Source organism: Arvicanthis niloticus, chromosome 20 (assembly GCF_011762505.2).
Source record: "Arvicanthis niloticus isolate mArvNil1 chromosome 20, mArvNil1.pat.X, whole genome shotgun sequence".
In the NCBI taxonomy this organism is placed as follows: Eukaryota; Metazoa; Chordata; class Mammalia; order Rodentia; family Muridae; genus Arvicanthis; species Arvicanthis niloticus.
Window position 1 is genome coordinate 30,018,063 of NC_047677.1, and position 23,843 is coordinate 30,041,905.

The 23,843-nt window shown below is 38.4% G+C and overlaps 1 protein-coding gene across 3 annotated transcripts in view; it reads left to right on the forward strand.

Moving 5' to 3' along the window:
* The window catches only part of Ctnna3 (catenin alpha 3), a 1,449,584-nt gene that overhangs the window by 1,146,063 nt on the left and 279,678 nt on the right, over positions 1-23,843 (forward strand). For all 3 annotated transcript variants that reach the window (XM_034524718.2, XM_076917155.1, XM_034524719.2), the window contains one exon: positions 15,511-15,662. In XM_034524718.2, coding sequence (XP_034380609.1) covers positions 15,511-15,662 — 152 coding nt within the window. The remainder of the gene's footprint in view (positions 1-15,510; positions 15,663-23,843) is intronic.

Genomic DNA, 23,843 nt, shown 5'->3' on the forward strand with positions numbered 1-23,843 from the left:
GATCTCTGTCACTGTGTGTGCCTCAACCTCCTTCCCTCCCCCTCTTCTGCATCCCTCCTCTCTCTGATAGATAACTGATAGGAATCCAGGCTACTTAAACTCACCACGAATAGGCAGTACTCTCTGAGAATTTCTCTTTCATGTCTGGCTTCTTTTATAGGGTTCAAAGTTCTTTCTATAAAAATTTGGGACCAATACTGTAATCACCTTGAGTGTTCCCCTTTCTACTTCCCTACATCTGAGCAGTAATCAGCTCTGAAATTTCTGTCTCAGAAGCAACTGCCCCTCCTCCTCATTGACAACATCTTTACTCAGCCCTTCATGAACTGTCAAGCATAGTAGTAGCCTAACACGTTGCTGCTTCAACTTACCTATTTCATTTACTACTGCTATATCCATTGTGTTAAATAATGATTCTCCAATTATCTTTCTCTGTGTGCATGCATGCGTGTGTGTGTGTGTGTGTGTGTGTGCGTGTGTGTGTGTGAAAGAGAGACAGAGAGACAGACAGAGAGACAGAGAGAGAACATTTTATTCTATTAAAATGGAACATAACTACATACTACTAAGTACAAAAGAGTTATTCTATGAAACAGCATGAGTTTGGGCAGCCATGCTGGTCCCGTCACGCTCCTCCCATTGCCACTATCTCCCTCCCATTTACAGAGCCTCCTGAGACAGTCTCCTGGGAAGTCAGTGGAAAACCACCATGAAAACATCAATTAATTGTGACTAGATGGTAAAATTGCATTTCAAGTGTGCTGAAAGGGAATAAGCTTGAGCATATTAAACTAAAATCTAGCTTAATGATAGGGAGGGTTCAGAAGGATAAAATGATGATTGTTATTGGATTATTCCCAGTAATGCCCAAAATCTGGTTAAAAACCATCAGTCACTTAACATCATTGTTAGTTGAGGAAAATATAATTTCCTAGAAAATGTCATATGCTCGCAGAAGTCTGTTAGAAACGGTCATTGTTCCCTCCCATAGTAATGAATGACACTAAAACGAAGCTTTATCTAAGATCCTGGAGTCTGTAACTCAGTTTCCCATCGATGGTCACGTCAGAATCATATTATTCGGTACTATCAATTACCCGAAGGATTGAGAAGTGACCTGATAATATCACCAACTTCTGGGATCTCTGACTTTTATTCTTTTTGACATTTGACTTTATGAGAAATTATAGTCTTGAACTCTTTTTTTTTTTTTTGTACCATTTTAAACCTGAAGCTTAATATTCTTTCCTAGTGGGAGTTTCATTGATCTGATACGAATTCTAGAGCAGACAGGAAATTCAGGCTAACATGTAATTAAGGAATTCCTTGCATGGCACCATAATACGTAATTAAACCTTACATCTGAGGCCATCCTGTAGTGAACCATGTGTCTGTTCTATCTTCAAAGAAATTTTAATCATGAAAGGTATGATTTACAAGACAAACCATCCGCTTTATAGCTATGCAAGTTTTAGTAAATATGGAATTGCAGGTATTTCTGCTTAATGAGACAAAACTTTGGATAGGGTATCTTTAAAATAGAGAGAATCATACATATCAATTGATAAATATGTATTTAAATGTTTTTCCTTTTGTAGTAGAAAATATTAATGTACAGATAGGCAGAAAGGGGCAGCAGATAGGAGGTCATAGTTCATGCTTAGGAATACACGCATCTCTAGGTGGCTTAAAGACAAAGGACTCCTTAACAAAATAAACAGATGGAAAAGAAAAGATCAGATGGATATAAGAGAAGTAAAGTTAAGAAAAGCAAACGTGCTTTTGAACACTTTTTCTCTTCATTTTCTGAGCAGCCTTTATGATGACTTGTAGATTTTCAGGGGGTAGAAATAATAAAACTCCCTGTGAGAGGCTCGGTGTGCCTCAGATGCAACGTTTTCTGCCCACTTTTGCTGATACAAGGGATTTGGTGGTAGCTTTGAGTATTTGGGGTTTTATCCTAATTAATCCTCTTAGCTTCAGAGCTCTGAGCACCAGCCATGCACTGAATGTGCAGCGTGAGCACTGGAGGGGTGGCAACACAGGCTGCAGCAGAACTTTAGTGAATAGGACCAGAAGAGGTTGCAGAACTCACTATTTTCATATGGAGTGTCACCCAGCACACGGTGAGGCAACCGATTCCCCTAAAATCTCTCTGACTTGGACTCCTGGTGAAATTGGACATTCAGCATTTAAAAAAAGGGAAACCCCAATTTTAACTATGAGGCATAAAACTATACAACTTAAGAAATACTTCATTGGTACAAATTAAATACACATGGATGTATGTACACATTACTTTCTTCAGACATCAAATAAAGCGGTGAATACCTAGCCTAACAGTGGGTTTCTTTTTCTTTCTTCTTTCCTTTATTTCTTTTCTTTTTTTCAGTCCAATATAATGAGAACAGGGGATACTAGTGTAGTCTGATACAGAGCAAAAAAATGGGATAGAACTGTAAAACACTCTCCATGAGCCCACTAGCTTAGCAAACTATATAGAATAGGAAAGGCACAAAGAGAAGCAATGTATTTTCTATCATAGTTGTGGAGACTGAGAAGCATCCCATCAGCAGCTAGTCAAGGCCTTGTCATTGCATGTTGCAAAGCCAGAAATCTTCACAGTGGGAAAGAATGTAGACTGGCAGAGACCACCCTTCCTCTTCTCACATATCCACAAATAATGACATAGACGTAGTCTTCTCAAGTTCATCCACACTGAATTCTCTTTGAAAGACCTCACCCTAGATACCAGTACCTTATACATTTGGAGATTGCATTTCTAACCCATGAACCTTGGATGGAACACATGTAAACCCTGGAGATTCACCAAACAGTAAGTCCCTTTGTTTTGTACTCCTAAGAAAAAAAGACTTGCCATCAGTAGGAATAAGTTGGGATAAAGTGGTGACCAACATCTGTGTTGTGATGTAGTTCTTTTTGAACAACATTTGAGTTATGGATTTTTTACTTTTTTTTTCTGGCTTATTTAGAAGGAAGAGCAACCTCTCATAGAGATCCAGCAACTGAAAGAAACCGAGGCCCAGAAATGCCCATCAGTAGGGAGGGGTGGGGCAAAAGAACAGAAATCTTAAAATAAGACTTGCGTATGAAATGGCTTCTGCTAATTAGTTAAATACAAATTATGAAATTCATGGCACACACCTGTAATCTCAGGCTGCTAGAGGAAGGGTATCTGAACTTCAGAGCAAGTTTCAGCCTATCCTGCAATACTGAGGCTTGCAAAACAACAAAATCTCACACACAAAAACAAAACAAGAAAAGGAAGAAAAACAAAGACAAAAGAGACACATCATATATTTCCACAAAAAATCCACTCAGCATTTAGTAGATAAAATAAATGGAAGTCCTATTGTCACATGGCCACATGTAGTTGTTCCTTAAGGCATAACTCACTATTGACATTAATTTCAAATAACTGGTGTTTTATTTTTATTGAAAGCCATGCCTAGATCATTAATACATTACCTATGAAATAGGGGAATCCTCTAAGTTTGATTACATCATGTAAGAAACATACAAAATGAACCTCTTATTCTTCTAGGATTTTGAACGGTGCATAGGAGGTGCTTTCTGACTTTAAATTGATTACCTCAGGCATTTTGTCACCATAACAAAAATATGGTTAATATCTACTCTTATGAATATTGCATTAGTGTCTTTTTTAGTTGTTCTTGTAAGGATGGTTGTTTCTTCTCCCACTGTGATTTAATCAATAATGTTGTTAAATTAAAACTAGTAGCATCATAGAATATATAATATGTAAATAAAATATGTAATAGTACTGTAACTAGCTAAAGTAGAAAAGTTATAATATATACTTATGGACTTTCACACTCTGAATATAGTTGAAATCGACTATGGTAAGCTAGAGGTAACTCTAATTTAGAGGTTTGTAAATTATGTTTCTTATCCTGTTTGTTCTTTAATCAGTGCCTCATTTATTTATATTGTATTGTGATTATATTTATACCTCTCAATAACTGCTACTGTCTTTTCTTTCCCTACAAATCTTCTAAACCACTTTCTCTGTGGCACCCACTGAAGAAATAGAGGTTCTCCACATGAACACTATTATTAATAATAAGTTAAAAAAACCTAACACACCAGGTTTTCTCAATACATATGCTTTAAAAAGGCTGTTCCAATTTCTCTTTATGTGTTTCAAACGTTTCATTTTTATTTAAATTATGTACATGTGTGTGTATGTTTGCATGAGGGTATGTGCCCATGAACAGACCTATTCATGGCGCCCAGCAGAGGCTGTCAGATCCTCTGGAGTTGGACTTACAGGCAGTTGTTAGCTGCCTTGTTAGGGTGCTGGGAACCCAACTCGGGATCTCTGTAAGAGAAGCTATAACTCTTTGGACTTTCTATAACCCGCCAGCTTCCCAATAATGACACAGAGACCTTTAATTAATTATGAAATCTTTAGGCCTTAGCTTAGGTTTGTTTCCAACTAGCTCTTCTATTTAAATGAACCTATTTATATTAATCTCTGTTCTGCCATGTGGCTCATTACCTCTCCTCAGTTTCATACACCAGATGTCCTCTGTATTTGGCTGGCACATCTTCCAGGGCCTGACTTTTACCCAGAGTCTGTTCTTTCCTCGAAAGTCCTACCTTTCCTCTTCTGACTCAGCTTTTCCCTTCTAACTCCACTATTGGGCTTGTAACTCTTTATTAAACTTATCAGAAGTTGATGGAGAGAGTGTTTACAAGCTATGGTCCAGCCATATGAATAACAATACCAAAGTCCAGTCTGCACTCAACTCTCTGCCAGCAGAGAAATAAGCACATGAATAATATGAACACAATCTATACACAATGTACAAAAAAAAATCACCCCAACAATCAGCGTGTGCTGTTTTCCTTTGAGACATCTCTCTAGCCCTTCAAGTTTCTGTATGAGCATCTCTAAGCACACAGATTTTTAACTGAGAATACCACCTAAGCAACTGATTACTTCACTGGTTCCCAAGAATGCAGGAGATCAGTCTCCCTCTTACATGCCATGCCCTGACACTAAGACTTTATAAAATTATGCTTTTGGCCCCAGTTTTGAGTTATGACTGATTCCAAATCTATTAGCCTTCTTTCAAAATAACTTGGGAATCTCACTGTTTTTTTTAAGTTGTTTGGTTTCATTTTGGGAACCAGAAAATAAAATGTAGAACTCAGATCTCCAATTCTGTGATTACTGAACCATCATGAACATGTACCCATTTAACTGGTTTCCTTTCCTTCTACTGTCTTTCCTGGTCTTCCTTGCATCTCCCTATTTAGTCATTTCTATATGTTCCTGGCCACCAGTTTCTCTAAATGTCTTTCTGCTCCTGAGTAACTGTAACCGGAGAAGGTAAACACAGTGCATGATATGAATAGAGACAATATCTGTGCTGACAAAGAACAAATGACCAGTTTGTTCATTTTCAGAAAAGCTTTATCTCTGTTGCTATATTTTAAAAAAAAAATTGGTTATTTCATTTATTTACATTTCAAATGTTATCCCCCTTTCTGGTTTCCCCTCCACAAACCACCTATCCCACCCTCCCCTTCCCCTTGCTTCTCTGAGGGTGTTAGCCCACCCATCCACCCACTCCTGCCTCACCACCTATCATTCCCCTATGTTGGGGCATCCAATCTCCACAGGACCAAGACCCTCCCCTCCCTTTATGCCAGATAAGGTAATCCTCTACTACATAAGCAGCTGGAGCCATGGTTCTCTCCATGTGTACTCTTTGGCTGGTAGTTTAGTCTCTGGGAGCTCTGGCTGGTCTGGTTGGTTGATAATGTTGTTCTTCCTATGGGGTTGCAAACCCCTTCAGTTTCTTCAGTTCTTCCCCTAACTCCTCTATTGGGGTCCCTGTGCTCAGTCCAATGGTTGGCTGTGAGCATCTGCATCTGTATTAGTTTACTAGTTTACTGTATTCCCTTCAAGAGTTACAGATCTTAATGCAGACTTATAATCATTCCTCTTTAGCTGTCTGCTTGAAAGTATTTGCAAAGTAACCTATAGAGACTCAACTTCACAAAGGAGGAGAATTTATGGGATAAATAATTATTTTAAAAGTCATTTCAATTGCTATGAATGGAATGTGAGGGATTTTTTTTTACGTATTCAACTAGTAATAATAAAAGGACTATATCAGTTTCTTACTCAAAATCTTATAGTCAGTTTCTACTCTGTATTCTAGAAAAATGCCTATGAATTAAACATACTTGGGTATTTAAGCCATATAAATTTAGGTCCCCCGAAGTTTTAAATATTGATTGTAGTTTTTACAAAGATTCAAGATAAATGAAGATCAGATACAAGACAAATGAACTTGTTCCTTAAAATTCTTAGTCTTGTACCTCTGCATATAACAAGCTCTTGTGAAGTACAAGAAATACGGATTACTTCAGAGAATATAATCACAGCTATCAGTGAGATTTAGTCCATAATCTTTTACAGTAATATTAGATTCCATTTAAAAACATTCAAAGGTTCTTTAAGAATAATGTATGTAAGTTAGAATTGAGGTGCTGTATGTTCTTATATATCTTGTGTAGTAGGTTTAATATCAGCAAATTTGGAACCTTACAGTATTCAAGGATGAACACTATACAGTAAAGATATTTTTAATTTTTCAAAATGCAAAGTATGAAAACATTTCTCATTTAGTTCATCTACATTTCTTTTAAGGAGAGTGTGTTTTGCCAGTAAAGCAGAGAATACTGCCAAAGAGTAAGAACTGATGTCCACTTTCACCACAGTGTTGATCACGTTAGAGTCTTGTGATTGGTAGTCATGGCTATCAACTTGGCATAATTTAGAAACATTTAGAACAAATGTTAGGGTTGTCTGTAGGTGTTTTCCAGAGATCTGACTGAGTTGGGAAGATCCCCCCTCAAGATGAGCGGCGCTGTTCCATTGCTGAGGTCTTGGATTGAGTAAAATGGAGAAAACAAACCCAGCAATGTTCATCACTCTCATTTAAGGATTTAGTTCTTTCTCTCATCCTCAGTGGTTTTGTGAATACATATCTTTAAATCTAGTCAATAGAAAGCTGTATTGATTGGTACAGGCTTTTTCTTAATTGTATCTGTGTTCAAATTCTAACTCTAATATCTACTATTTGCCTGAAGAAAATATTGAAGCTCGTTAAAGGAGCTGGGCATAAGAGAAAATATGTACATTTAGGCGCAGAAATATTTTATTATTAGGAGTAGTATTTTAAACCTTATTATTTATAATCATAAATAAAAAATTCACACAGAGAAATAAACAGATGTGGAGGAAAATGTTATTTCACACATGTCTGACATATTAGCAGCTCCAGAAGATTGGTTGCCAGGTACACCTGGAGGCAGGATTTAGCGTGTTGGTCATGGTGAATTTTATAGATGGATTTGTAAACTAATTTTGAATGATAAGCAACAAATTAATATATTCTCAGGGTGGAAAAATGGCTCTATTTTTATTCTCAATCATAAACACCAAGGCAAGGAAAACTGGAGTTTGAAGACTTGGAACTGACATTTCCCATTCTTCCAAGAAATCCCCAGGAGCACACCAAAAGCCACTTCACTCATTCTGATTAGAAAAAGTTCCGCTTCCTATTCTAGATCTTTCCTCCCATGTTTTCTGCCTCAGTTTGTATGAAATGCCTTTCCTTAAGACTTCTCTTACTGCCACGGTAGCTGACTCTCTGTCCCAATGAGCTGCCAAACCTGCACACACAGAAACCCTTTCCACTCTTCTCATCCCTTTTCTCCTGTTTGCTTCTCTTGAGGATAGAAACTGCAGAGATGAAGGATTGAATTGGAACAAGATATCACATGGTAGATGAATCTCACAGGGGGAATTTAATCTAAAATTAAGGACAAAGAATATATAAAAGATCACAGTAATCCTCAACCTACAGCAATAAAGTTCTATCAAGTACTGTAGTTGCAGATGATGTTCAAGAGAGAGGCTGACAGAAGATGGGTGATGTGTCAGTGTTGGGTTGTCGTGTGCGTGTGGGGCCCACGTCTGGCCCCCCAAGAGGCTAGGGCTACAGCTCAAAGATGCAGAGGCACAGGAATTTGATTGTGTTCACTCCACTCTGGTGCCAGGTGAAGTCGGACTGTGTGAAGCCGAGGGACTTCATCCCAGGGGTGGAAGAGCACAGTCTGAGTTCCTACTTGGAGTCAGGGCTCTTGGCTTGGGTGTCTACAGGCCAAAAGGCAGCCAGGAACTGATTGGTTCTCAGGCCCTTGAGCTCTCAGGCACCTCTGAGAGGTCGCAGAAGGGTCGAGACCAAAGTGGAGGCATATGGGCTGGTGGCCTGAAGCCAAAGAGGAGAGGGAGAAAGATGAGCTCAGGCTGCTTCTGCAGGGAGAGTCTTGGTCACAGCGACTCGCTTGGCTGGGTCATGGCTGGCTCAGCTTGTTTGCTTAGGTTGCTGGGCCTCTGTGGTTGAAAACTTAAGAGAGGTCGTCTGATGGGAATTAGACAGCTCAGTAGTTGAAAACCTCCACAGTTCCCCATGGCGGCGGGTCCCAAAGAAGAGAAATAGGCTGTGCTCTTAAGATATTTATTGTCATGGCAGAAAATGGATGAAATTATACCCAGATATTTTCAGGGCAGGCCTGAGGTTAAATACTTTTTGCAAGGAGGAGGGTCTGGGAAGAAATGTTTAATTGGTTACACCCTCTGGCCTTTAGGTATCTCATTAATATGGAGATCTGTCTTGAGGCTCTGTGGCCTGTAGTCATGCCTTCTACCTGTGGAGGGGCTAGTGGGCATTGTCCTATGTGCTTTTCAGGCACGATGGAGATCTGTGGCCTCATGTCAGGAGCCTGTGTCAGGAGCCTGGAGTCTGTGAGCATGGAGAAATGCATGCCATCCCTTAGGATCAGCTGGAGTCTCCAGCGATTTCTAGCTGGTACTCGACCAGAAACCATGCTGTCCTTTCATAGTCCTACATGTCAGGTATTGAGGGCAGGGCACAGCTAAAGAATGTGGCCCAGGATGTCAATTCATAGATAAGTTCTCCAAAAATATATGCATGTATCTGCCAATTTAATTTGATTGTTTGTATAGTATGTGTGAGTGTGTGTGTGTGTGTGTGTGTGTGTGTGTGTATGTGTGTGTGCATGTACGTGTGTGAGTGTGTGTAAAGTAGGCCAAAGATAGGCATGCATATGTTTGGAAGCCAGAGATCAACGTGTTATTTGTAAGGAGTCATTCTCCTTTTGTATTCAGTGAGACACATTCTTTTACTGGGGCCGGGGGCTCACTGAGTAGCTTAGTCTGCTTGGCCTACAAGCCTCAGGGATTTCAACAACCTCTGCCTCCACAGCCCTGAGGTCACAGCCTGTACCATTGAGTTCATATTTGTATCTGTGTGCTGGGATTGCACTTGTGTTCTCGTATTTGCATAGCAAGTATTTTACAGAGAGAACTATCCCATTAGTCTTTGTATAAATGGGATCATAGCAGGGCTAAATTGATAAATGATGGTGCCATAGCACAAAGGAATAGTATGCAGCAATTAGGAAGAAAATATAATACTATGCACAATGAGATTTGCTTTGTTAAATGAACAGGCAAACTAATCTATTCTCCCATAAGGAACATGTTTCTTAGTATAGCAGCAAGTCGCTTCTATATGCTCCAGAGTTTTTAAAAAGTAAACATTATTTTGTGCATTTTCTGAACATCAGAAATACAGGGGACCCTTAGCTAGATATATCTTGCTTATGCTTGCTGTTAACATTTAGTGAAGCTATCACCTTTATCTACCGAAGGGTCATGCTAGTCTTTTAGCTCTTATTTGAATCCTTACACACTGCTGGCTGTTTCCTAGCAGTGCTAGGTAATGTTGGACTCTCCATCAACTGTTGATAAGATGGGGATTAAATTCCTATATCAGGTGATATGAAGTAAACAGTGACCAAGACAGAAACTACAACATCTTGTTAACCTGTTTTTAAAAAGTAGGTCATATCCATCACTTCTGCTCTGTTTACTGAGCATGCCAATGGTACAACACAGAGATTGAGAACTCAGTGATTTGGGTACCAAGAAGAGCATTATGGTTCCCATTGAAGACTTGTTAGCACATCTCATACAAATTTATATTGGTGTATTCTGAGTAGTTTTATGGTAAAGAAGTTACTATTAGTAATATAAATGTTAGAAAACATTAACTCAGAAAAAAAAATTAGCAGTCAACTTCTTAGCCTTAGAAACCAAGTGATATTATACAGAAAACTTAATAAATTTTTCTTGACAGAGATCCCACTTGAAAAATTGTTCTTCTTCTTTTAAGGTGTTTTGAAATTTTTAATCATGCATATACATGTTTATATGTATATATGCATGGAAGTACAAATGATAGTACAGACCAGGAAAAGACATTAGATTCCCCTGGGGCTGGAGTTATAGGAGACTGTGGTATACCCAATATGAGTGCTGAGAAGTAAACTCAGGTCTTCTTCTAGAACATTTTATGCTCTAATTTGCTAAGTCATCATTTTAGCTTCTAACTCTCTCAATTTTCAAATCACATAAAACAGTGACTGTGATTTAAATAAAAAGGGATTTGAGGAAAGTTTAAAATACATACGTTTTTCATATCCAGAGCTTTATAGATGCTCTGAAATAAGTAAAAATGTTTATTAATAATAACATGCGCCTTAAACTTGAAAAATGTCCAAGTGTCAGCTTAGAGAATGAGTCAGTTGCTGTCACTGGAGGCATTCAAAAGTATTTGCTCAGCCTATTAAGTAATCAGAATTTTATATGTAATAAAATATCTTTGTAAGAGTCTAAGGGCATAATTATCAACTCCATTAAGCCGTATCTTGGGCTACAGACGGTTTAAAGGTTAAAAGTATGTGCTCTTCTTGCAGATGACGAAAATGTGTTTCCACATGAGGCAATGCACAGCTGCCCATGAGTCTTGTTCCCAGGAGATCCAATGGCCTTCATAGATACCTGGACTTATATGAACACACACACACACACACACACACACACACACACAGACCCTTTTTTTCAAATCTTAAAAACTCTGTGTTTATAAACCCTTCCTTTCTTTTACTTCTTAGTTTGGGGGAATGGTCCAGCTGTTTAAAAGGCAGAAGCAGAATTTATAAGGACAGAATGGCTGTTCCTGTTAACTATGGAGTCTGGCCTAAGTGATCAGAATTAGTCAGAACCCCATGGTACAATCTCTTAAAAGGGGCAAGATGTTCTCCCATTATGAATTTGGAGACTATATTTTTGGAGATTTCAAACAACTCCCTGTTACAGGATCCATATTAGATCCATAAATATTAAATGAATATGAACTATAACATTTGTGTTAAATAAAATGGAAATAAAGGGTATGAAGTAATTATCGAAGCCACTCTATGATTAGCTGTACGATCTGTTATAAATCACCCCACCCCCAGCTGCAGAGGCAGAATATAATGAGGTAGAGACTTAACTCTATATAAATTTTCAAAGGCCAACTTCTGTACATTAGTAATCTTCAAAGATAGAAGTGTAATTATAAATATTTTAATGTGAGTTTATCAGTGCTTGACAATATGAATTGGTGACGTCATTTCTAAGCATCACTTAGAATGAGTCTGAATTCTTTTCTGACCCATTTAATTAGTAATTATGCACCCTCATCTACTTTCAAATGCACATAATAAATTTAGCAAGGATTAGGAAGGGATAAAATATTCTTGGGTTACTACCAGAGAGAGGCTCAGGGCTTAGTAGAATTTGGCTCCATAGGTCTGTTAAACCTTATTGTCAGGAAATTAACATTAATTTCCCCAGGAGCATTACAGTTTAGGAGCCTCAAGGATTTTACTTATTAAAAGGAGACAGTAAAGATGTAGGGTTCAAAGAGCAGGCTCCAGAGTCTCAATTACCTGCCCTTCACTGATTGGCTATATGACCTCAGTTTCTTCATCAGTTAAATCAGGGTAGTAATAGTCTCCAACTTCTAAAGCTTCTGTGAGGATTACATCAGGCATGTAGGTAAAAAGTTCCAGATGGTACTAAGCCCTCAGCATGGGCTAGGAGAAGGCTAGAACCCAGGTAAGGCACAAAACAATAGCCATAGGTCCTTCTACTTCTAAGTGGAAAGTGGGACACAAAGGCAGGAAAATCCATGGAAGTTTATGGGTCAGTTGCCTAAAGCACTAAGCAGAAATTAATAAAAGAGACACCATCTCAAATAAGTGGAAGTTGAGGACCAAAACCTGAGGTTGTCTTCTGCTCTCCACACAATGAAAGTTAGCTGTCATTCTACATATTCTGAACACAGTGTAGAGAGAAAGCACAAATTTCAAACAAACAAACAAACAAAAAAATGTCTAGAATGGGTTTAGAACTTGGTGTATGAAGTAGACAAGATTCTTTGTTTGAAGCAACTGAGATGTTGCCCCCAAGTCCACCTTTCTTTCATAAATCTACACTTGAAAATTCAGAAGTTTATCTTCTTTAACATTTGATTAGAAAGAATTTACTTAACATATACCTCCATTTTATGGATGATTGAGAAGCATATATTTGTTATGTCATTTGCTGTGGTGTGTGTGTCTGTATGTGTATATGTGTATGGGTGTGTGTATATGTGTGTGTGTGTGTGTGTGTGTGTGAAAGTGTATGTGTTCATATGTGGTGTGCTTGTGTGTGTATGAGAGTGGGTATGTGTGTGTATAAATGTGTGTGTGAGTGTGTGTGTGTGTATGTGTGTGTGTGAGTGTACATGTGATCATATATGGAGTGCTTGTGTTGAATATGTGTGAGTGTGTATGTATGTGTGTGTATAAATGTATGAGTGTGTCTGTGTGTGTGTGTGTGTGTGTGTGTGTGTGAAGGTCAGAAGACAAGTAGTATGTGTGAATTCTCTTCTACTAATATATGGGTCACAGGGTTCTTCCAGCTTGGCAGTAAGCACCATTTCCCACTGAGCCATCTTGCCAGACCTACATTCTCTTAAAACTCAGGCAGATTACAGATTTAAGATGGACTTTTTTTATTCCTATATTGTCTTTAAGCAGTTAAATATAATATATTCACTTTTTATTTCCTTGAAAAATTTAAAAACAATAATGATAAGTGGTTTGTTCTAAGCAACTACATGACTATGATGTAGGTAAGGCACAGACACAGATGAGCTATAAGTTAACGGAAGAAAGATGCATTGCATGCTAAGGAAAATGTTGAAATCCCCCTCTGCTCTTTCAGGATAGGAAGAGAGACAATGAGGACAGCTTTGCTGTTTGAGAGATGCCAACAGATTGAAAGTGTCAGTTGAGACTTAATGTGTTGCCTGCATGTTGATAAGAGAGTTTTGAGAGAGAGGGGTGTGGGAAATTTTATTTAACAGATGGTAACAGTTTTTGAAAGCACAGTGCTTCATACTGTACTTTGTATTTAGGGTGAATGAAGGGTGCTAATGGAGTTAGAAGCCATTTGTTTACCATAGTGACCTGGGTGGGGAGGAGGGTATGTTCACAACTAGATCCCAAAGGAGGTATGAAATAGCTAGACATGTTTTTAATAAGTTTCCACCTCTCTCCACACTCAAAATGAATGAATAAATAACAAACAAATATTCACTCATTCAATATATGTGAATGCTTCTAGAAGCCTGCACAAATATGTTTGGATGTACCTCTGAAATGAACAAAACCTAAATCACATGGAAATCCAAGCAGTGTAGTAAGTATTTTCCCCATACTTATGCTTGGCTCTTGTATATTTTATTCATTCATTTCTTCAGCCCCTCAACTCACTGAAATATGTATCCAGTACCTGCCAGGGTAGGCAGCTAAACTACAAACAGTAAAAGGTTTTAAGAAGTCACAGAAAACTTAAAATCACTGTAATGGCATGTCTTATTTGGGAAAACAACTTCCTGACTGGTGATTTTTGTGTCAAAGCTTCTTTTTCTTTAGAGTAAGAAGTCATTTCATTAAGATTGATTAGCCTAAAGAATGGGCATGATTTCTACAGGTCCTACAAAGAGGAGGACCATAGAATGGGCTTAAGAAGGAGATGTTGATAACCAGAGGTAGAAGATGTAAAATCTGGCATTGGATTTAAGACATAATTAGATGGTAAAGTATATTACACTTGAAATTTGAATAGAGATCATGAAGAAGTCTGAGAAAATACTTGGTTCATTATTCATTTACCTGTTTTTAGTGGATGACTGGGTAAAAATTTGATTATGGCTGGTCTGGTCCAAAGCTTTGTTGAAACCTAATCTTCATTAAGAGATCTTAAAAGAAAGATCCCAATGAAACCTTCAGGAGATCAATACTGTCCTCATAAACAGATTTATCCACTAATACATTCATTAATGGATTTGACTACTAATGGATCAACCCAAGAATAGATTTGGCTACGTCTCACTCACATTCCCTGTCTCTCGGCATAATCATGTATGCTTTGGGTCACCTCAAGATGCTACCAGTAAAAAGATTTGCAGAGTTAAGAGATATTAGGCCCCTTTGGAGGTAGAGCCACAACTGGTTTTGAGCTGTCTGATGTGAGTGTTGAGAATCAAATCCTGGTCTACTGAAAAGAAGAAATAGTTCTTGTTCCTAACTACAAAGCCATTTCTCTAGCCCTATTTAACTTACATTTAAAGTTGAAGACATTTTTTTTTATTTCATACTTATTTTAATGCCCTAGCTTAAAAAGCAACAGTAGCAATCATCTAGAGATTGACCTAAGATGATTCTTCCTTGTACATAGTTGGTATTTTACTGTTTCTGAGCTAGGGTGCATAAGATGCTGTCATGTTACTTTATTGTTATGGAGAAAAAATTCTTACCCAAAGAACATTCATATCACTTTTATTATTCTTGTGAGATAAAATTTGTATAGATAACTACATATTCTCCTGTTTAGCAACTCAGAAACTTTGTTACTGGTTTCAGTTTTTAATGGCATCGACTTGTATGTGACTGCTTACACAAATCACATCATACAGGTGGAGCTCAGAAGAAAGTCTATAGGAGTTAGTTTTCTCCTTCTGTCTGTGGAACCCAGATATCCAAAGCATCTTGTCAGGATAGGCAGCAAGAAATTTCCCTGCTGAGCCAAGTTGTCGGGCAGGTGTTCTCTTTCTTTAAATATCATTATGGTCATTATCCCAAATATTTTCCGCATCAAGTCAAGTTTTCAATTTCCCAAGCTTCATATTCAATAGCTTTAGAAATGAAAAATGCTCTTAAGCTTCATCCAAAGGGGCAGGATATAAAAAGAGAATTTTGTATATTTCTATAACTATACTCTTCATTGTCTTTGATTGCTTTTATTTTCCAGAGGTCAAAATAACTCTGCCATAATGTTTGATTCTCTTTACTAAAAATATTTTTCTAAAAAATATCTAGCAATGAGGTATTCACTTAAACTACAATTCTGCTTTTCCGGGAAGCTGTAGGAATCCAGAAATACAAAGGATATAATCTCTTTTTTACTTATGTTCATAGTGATCCCAGAGTTCGTGACACAAGTGAATGTTGCCCTGGATGCCTTAAGCAAGAACTCACTGACTGCCCTTGATGATAATCAGTTTGTGGACATCTCAAAGAAGATCTATGACACAATCCATGATATCAGGTGTTCAGTCATGATGATCCGGGTAAGCCCACTTACCTTGTTGTTGACTTATTTCAGAATTCCTCACCATCTGGAATACCTGGAATTGTTTGCTTTCTGTGGTCTAACATCAGTTCTGAAATCTGCCAGTACTTCAAAATCCCAGTGTTTCTCCAAAGCCAGATCTAGTGTCACTTGACTTACATATTTGGTTATAACTCAGGCAAAGAGAACATATTAACCCATAGCATATGGAGATATGAGAAGCCTCATTTTATACAGGTGTCTCATAGCATGATCAAGAGCTAAATAAATAAATAAATAAATAAACCCACTCAGAAATAACATGCTTGCTTGCCCTGACCAGCAAGGATAAATCTCGCTGCTTAAACAAGGTTTTTCCATAGCCAATGCCTACCTCCTCTTCCTAGACCATAGACTCACACAACATTCTGCAAGAAATTTGACTTCTAAACCTGATTGGAGCAATAAGCCCTTTAAACCTTCCAATCTGGGATTACTTTATTTGAGGGAAAAAAAAAGCTGTTTCCCAAGGGTGTGACTACATCATTGGTTGTGGATACAATGTATATACAGAGTCCAAAATTGTTTGCTTTAACTTGGATGTTAACTTGTATTTTTAAGATAGTATTAAGGTAAGTTATTTTAAAAAAAAAAAATGCTTATATAAGGAGAGGAAAGAACCTTTTTTCATGACAGTTCAACTGGAGGTGGCAAGAGAGAGGTATGAAATTCTTTTCTCCCTAATGTGGGAACAAGATGCCTCAGAAAGTGAGTCCAGGGTGTTAAGGAAATCTCTGCAGGATTATTATGAGTCAGTATGGGTGTTCATCCTGCTGCTGAACTTTTGATGCTCTGTAGAACACAGCTTAGAATTATTTCACCCGAGGTGAACAAAATCTGGAGGTTTACCCAGCTGTTCATCCTTGATTGACTGCTGCACTAAGGGCTATTTACCTGGGCCTCCTGCTCAGAGCCAATGAAGCAGCTCGCAACAAATGAAGGAATACTGGGCATGGCGGTGGATGCGCACAGTAAGGAGGATTCGGTAGAATGTATGAGAAAAGTATGTAGGCAAGAATATAGTTCACAGGAATTAGCTCTGCCAAGAATGGAAGAAGGAATTAGATGAGAATATATGAATAGCTTATTGAAAGTGTTATCTGTGTGAGGCCCAAACGTCATAGCTTACCCTGAGCAGTCTACACAATGGAGACATCTGTGAGCCTTGGGAAGAGTCAGAAGACATTCTGAAGCCTACCAGAACAAATGGAAGGATTGTAAGAAAAAGGCTAAAGGTGTGAAGGTACTTGACCTAGAACTTGGGACTTGGGGAATTGCTGAAAGTAAACCCAGCAATGCAATGAGTATCATATGGAGAGCCTCCAGATATATATACAGTTCCCAACTACAATGGTTAGTCTAATAAATTTTTGCCTTTACAGTATTACCGTAGAAAGAATACTTCTAATCTTGAAATCTGACCTTGTCCTGGCCTAACAGTATGTTCAGTATGACATTTTCATGGAGTGTCCGGTATTCACAATGACTGTTATTCACTCTTCATGACTGTAAGAGGCTGACTCTACATGGTGTCTACTCTTTGAGGTTCAGTAGCTTAGATGAGTCCCATGCAGTTTTAATTTACAATAACTTCAGCTTAATGATGCTGTCACTGGGATTCCTCAAAGTTAAGGACCACCCGTACTGATGGGAAGCCTACAAAGATTTGGTTGTGTGATTGGATGTCTGATACTATAACACTACCATGTACCTTTGAAGCAGGTTTTTTTCTTCACCTTACCTATTTGCAATTGAATAAAGCATTAAGGATATATGGGTCATGGACGCAAAAGCTATATTGTATAACAATATACAAACTTGACAAAACAGTCTCATCATGATCCAACTCAACAGTTCAACCATGTCTGTAAGGATGTTTGGTAGAAACAAATGTTTACTAACATGCAAACTCCAGGATAGAGGCACCACATTTTCTTCAAGTTTGTCTAGGGATGAAAAAAATAAATAAACCTTATAACCCTTTTTAGTAGATGTTCCAGCATTTATTTATTTCTTTTCTTATTTTCTACATTGCTTAAATATAGCAAATCAAATTACCTTGCTGTTATTTCTACATGTTCTTCCCATACAGAAGTCCTATCTGGGGCAGGAGAATAATTCGTTGTAATTATAGTTTACAAGGAAGTAATTTTTTCTCTATAACCATTTGGGTTGTTTTTAAGGTAAATAATTCTATTTCTGTTAACTTGTGCTTGTTTAATTTTCAACTAGCCTTTTCATTCCTTTGGGGGAGACTGGGAGGGAAGGTTTACAGTTCCAGGCAATGACCCATCCCTGGGGGAAGTCAGGGCAGAAACTCAAATAGAACAGAAGCTGAAGGCAGGAGCTGATACAGAGGCCACAGAGAGGTGCTGCCTACTGCCTTGTTCCCATGGCTTGTTCAGCCTGCTTTCTGAGACTATCACAAATGTATTCTAATTAAATCCCCTCTTAAGTCAAATAAAATAGAGTTATTATTTTAGGTAATATATACTGCTGTTTCACTTCTGTTTGCTTATATTCCCCTATTTCAGACTCAAGGACCATTGGAATAAGCACAACTTTTACTATTACTCTTGGGCCTAAGTTCTCATTCAATTAGACCACTCATACAATTTGTCTGGTTGCTTTCCAAGTTGATTCTTTCCCACAGCAACTTATTGCCAGCTAGAAGTATGAAATGTTGAGTTATATTTCCTTCATGTAAATTATTAATAAAATATGCCTAAATATTGACTGTTTTCTCCAAGAATCCAGTCACCCCCTTACTCCCTTATTTATTTTCCTCTGTGCACCCAATTGTTTAAAAAACAGTTTAATATTAAAACCACAATTTCCTCCAAGTTCTTTGAGTCTTGAGACTTCTGTTAACCCCTCATGCTCCTAATCTCTAACCTCTCCAACTCCGTTTTCTTTCTTTTTTTATTTTAATTTTTTTATTAATCATTTTGTTTACATTTCAAGCATGATCTCCCTTCCTAGTCTCCCCTCCACGAACCTCCTACCCCTTCTGCCTCTCCTTTGGGTCTAACCGGGTACTTCCCCGCCCATCTACCCATTCCCACCTCACCCCTCTGACATCCCCCCTCCCTGGGGCATCAAGCCTCCATAGGACCAAGTGTCTCCCCTCCCATCAGTGTCAGATAAGGTAATCCTCGGTTACATATGTAACAGGAACCATGGACCAGCCCATGTATATTCTTTGCCAACTTCTTTTTCTATCCTCCCATTTCCTGAGAACCTGCATTCTCCTGGATGTTCCGGTTTTTCACCTTTTCTTCTGCAGATCAAACCACTTCTATTTATTTATTTATTTATTTCCAATCTTTATATTCTTACCCTGGTGCTTTGGTAATAGGTTTCCTTGGTTACTATGACCAATACAGCATAAGGATGTTGTTTTCATAGTCCAAGATCATCCTAAACCATTTGATCAACAGGTAAGGCAAAGCTATTGAATATTCTTTAGCATATTCTTCAGTTATCCTATATTTCATACAGTAGTTTTAGAGACTGAGCCAATGTTAAAAATCTATCATTTATTCCTTCATTTGTTTTAAGTTTAGTCTATGTGGCCACATTTCAAAGAGTCTTGGGATTCCAAATGAGATTTTATAAAATGTATGAAAGTAAGCTGAAAATGGCCTTCAGTTTGGAGTTAATATGATAAACATATACTTGTGTGATAATGTTGGATCGCAGATGTCCAGTTAGGTCTGCAGTTTTTATGCACACTATCATCTCTGGGCCTTCAGGCACTTCTATGTCACTTCTTCCCACTGTGTTCCTTTCCATAGTGCCGGCACTAATGACACCAGTTCTCTGCCAACCCCAGGGAACTTGTTCTTTTACTCCACAGGAGTAACTGCTATCAAATGTGTGCTTCCTCAGCTCTGCAGCTCCTTTGTTGACTGTAGAGCATCCTTTTCCCTCACCATTTGAGATTGATTACTGAGAATGAACACCTTTTCATTTCTCACCACTGAACAGATGTCCCGAAGTCACTTACTCACCCTGCTCTTCACTCCAAGGGCGTCTGGCCAGGGATTTCCAGTTGAAACATTGCCCCTTTGGGAGATGTCATGACTGCATTACTGTGTCAGGAGCAGTTTATAAAGAAACCAGTTAGCAGGGAACCTCCCAAGGGAACTCAACAAAAGATGTGTTTTAAAAAGCGACTTTAACTTCATATGTAAATTTAAGCCAAACCTTGGTAGAAAGAGCCCTGTAGTAGGTCTCTTGCTGTTATCTCTAAAAACAAAGAAAATGAAATAAGGGAACCCAAAAGCCCCCGCTGGCATTGGTCAGTTATAACAGATTCCTGCTGCTTTGAGCACACTTAATGGCCCTCCTTGGGCATGTTTGAAGTGACTTCTGACTAAGGGAGTCAAGGTGACTAGGGTAAGAATACCCATTGAGAAACATGTTGGTTAGGATACAGGCATAGAGCCAACAGGTGACTGCACCTCATGCTGGGAGAAAGATTCAATCTGAAGTTTTTCAGAGAAATGATTTCTCTCCAAACAGTAAAAGTCATAGGACTAATAGAAGAGCCCTTTGGTCCAGAAAGGCTTTGATGCTGACATAGTTATGCACTTAGAGGTATCTATCAGCATAGGAAATAGAGTCAACTTTGTTGACCCTGAGGAGCCAAGTATCTTTCTTTTAAATGTGTGTTCAGAACAGATGACTCTATAGATTGAAGAAGAATACAGAGAAGAAAGATGGTTAATTGGGGGGGGGGCAGTGCAGGTATGTGCATTTGTGTACGGTATGTGTGTTTATATATGTGCGTGTATGTGTGTGTTTGTATATGCGTATGTATATGTGTGTATGTGTATATGTATGTGTGTATGTGCTGGGCTGCGACCTGCTTTGCTGCTGGGGTGTCTGGAGCAGCCCTGTAAGCCACAAAACTCAGTCTGTAATGAGGATCCTCAGTCTCTGTTTTCCTGGGTGGGAAAAGCAGAGCCTGAGATGATTGCTGTGTTTCCCAGTTTCCCATGTATCCAGGTGCTACTGGCATTCTGCTGGGAGTTGGGTACTGGGGTCCCCAGTTCACACTTCTATGAGCCAGGAAGGAAGCAGACAGGGAACCCAGTGGGTGCCAAGAGTATGTAACTCTTTACAACAAAGGCCTCTCCCTCTATTCTCCCATCCTTGATGCAGAGACAGTCCTTGCTTGTTTAAAATGGTTTATTAGATGGCATATGTGAATGGGTACACCTTATTCAGGGTGAACCAAGGATTAAAATACTTTTTGTGGGCAGGGATGCCCAGGAAGGGAAGCTCATTGGCTGAAAGCTTGGGGTGTATCTAGATGCCTCATTAGCATGGAGAAATCCAGGCTTTCATGCAAAATGACTGGTTGCTGTGGTCTTCTCGGTGGGATGTTGTGGTTACCTCTCCCAGAGCTGCTAGAGTTAGGTAGGGAGTCTGTTCGACTCCTACCATTTTCAATTTTGAGATTTATGAGTTTTAGACTCACTCAACTTTACCAATTTTTCTGTCTGATGGCACAGTCCACTTACCCCACATGTATTTGTATATATATATATATATATATATATATATATATGTTCATATGTATATATTATATGTATGTATGTAAATGTATATTTGTGTACTTATATGTAAATATGTGTATGTATGTGTCTTTGTGTGTGCATGTGTGTACATGTGTGTATGTCTGTATACGTATGTATATATGTATAAGTATGTATGTGTCTGTATGTATACACACATATGGGGAGACCAATGTTCAACTTCATTTTTCTTTTTTTATTTACTATTACTTATCTGAGTCGGGGTATCTCACTAATTTGGAAATTACTCAGATACACTGATTAACCTTCAAGCCGTTTAAATCTGCCTTTCTCTGCACCAGTAATGGGGTAATATGTGTGCTCTGCTCAGCCTGGATATTTATGTGGGCTCTGGGATTTAAACTCAAGTCCTGTGCTTGCTTGTACAGTAGGGGGGCATCTCTCACTGTGCCATCTCCTTAGCTCTCTTCCAGGATTGTTTTTCTTATTGTTTGGGTAAAATTTTGTCTAATATCAAATCAAGTAAGTTTTTACTCTTTGTCTTAAGAACTCTCCAGAGGTGCACACCTCCTATTTCATATAAGAGATTTGGCTGTACAGCTATATTCTAGGAGTAACTCTTGTATAGCTGGAAAGCATCCTAATAAAGAAACTGGAGAAACAATTTATAGGTGACAGCTTTTACAGAACTATAGAATGGATAAGTGGAGGAGGGAGGGAGGGAGATAGGGAATTTTGTGTTTTAATTTTTATAAAACCAGTGCTAGAATTTGAGAAAAAGAAAAATTCTACATTGTGAAGGCTTAAAGCCTAAGAGGGTTTCCATGCTTTGTGCAGGTCACAGGCTGATGGAGTCACAGGAGGGGACTTAGAGTCATTAGGCACTGGCTTCAGGTTTTCATGTGCCACAGGAGAAGAGAATAACTCTGTTTTCACACCACAGGAGTCTTTAGGCTACACTAACTTCCCCTCCTTCATAGCACAGAAACCCAAGAAGCACTCTTCTGGACAACTGGTTGAAGAACTCTTCTCCTAATCTGTTCCCTGCTCCCTAGGGACAGAAACATTGATCAGCTCTCCACTTCTTCAATTTGCCAGAGTGTTTACCTGCCTGGCCTGTTGCTTCTTACAGTTCCCTGTAGCTGTGACTCAGCAAAATGGTCTTTTGGGTGTTTACCATCATTACCTCACCTGGTATCTTACAAAGGTCTCATACAGAACCATCAACAAAGTTAGCATTAGCTATGTCAGGCCCTCTCTCTCACTCAAGTTGATATTTGTATGGTGTTTGCCACACAATTTTGCACATTTAATTATCAACCTATTATGTTTCTAACCTCTACAATGTATGTAATACAAAAAGAAGGATTTTTTTTGTATAGCATTTGAAAGTAGAAATTAATTTTTGCAGTTAAGTGGTTGATTTGGTTTTTAAATTCTGTACTCCGATGACATGTTAAAAGTGAGCTGCAGGGAATTTGGGGGCAAGCATATGATGGTGCTACTTGGATATATTTCATGTAATAAAGATAATGAGACATCAAGAGCTTACCTGAGATATGTTTTCCCAAAGATTCAGAAAGTGCTATCTATTTGAGATAAGCTATGTTTGTTTTCTATTCCATGGTTATTAACATGACCATGAATATGTAACATGTCTTTGTGAGTGTTCTTTATTACACTTGGGATATCTAAAAAATTGCATCTATGGAGTTGTTTCTTTTGCCTTTGTAAAAGTACACTATTTTTGCACACATATATCACATTTTTATCATATTTACACTCTTTCTTCCTCCTAACTGCTCTTATATCCAACCCTCTCCACATTCCTTCCCACTGACTTCTCATCTCTTTGTTTTAACTCACTGGGTCTTATTTATGCTACTTATACATTCATGAGTATGGGCTTGTCCATTGAGCATGATAGAACTACTAGCAGTCTCATGCTTATAAGAAACCAACTCGCCATCCAACTAAAGACATCAATTATCCAAAGTACAGCTCTCAGATCTCATAAGAAACGTTTTACTGTGCAGTAGATCTCAGTTAACTAAGAAATACCGCCTGGTTAAAGTGTAGAGAGTAAGTGTTGGGCGTTGTTTTAAACAAAATCTCCATCATTTGATTGTACCACTAAAACCTCTAGAGCCAGATGTGGGGGTGAAAGCCTGCTAGCTCAGAGAGGCAGAAAGAATACTCAGCTGACCTTCCTTCTCAACTGATATCTCCAAAAGGGAGTTCTTCTCATCCATGCTGTCTCAAAAACCTTTCAAACTGAATGTCCCTCCTTTCTACTTCATCGAATTTCTCTGTTCTCCTGACTTCCTTGAAGTCTCTACAGCTTTTTCCTATGTTCACTCCCTGTCAATTGCTTGCTTGCTTGCTTCACTTCTTGACCAATGCTTGACTTTATTTAATCCTGTTTACAATAAACAGAAAACTCATGGATTAAAAGTGTATGGTAGGCCTGAGCCACACTGCAACAAGAAATAGGCTTTTCTATAATCTCAAGGTTCAGAGTCTGATCAAATGTCCTGTAACAATTGTTTGGTTTTTTTGTTTTTTGTTTTCTAGATGACAGTTTAGGAAGCCCT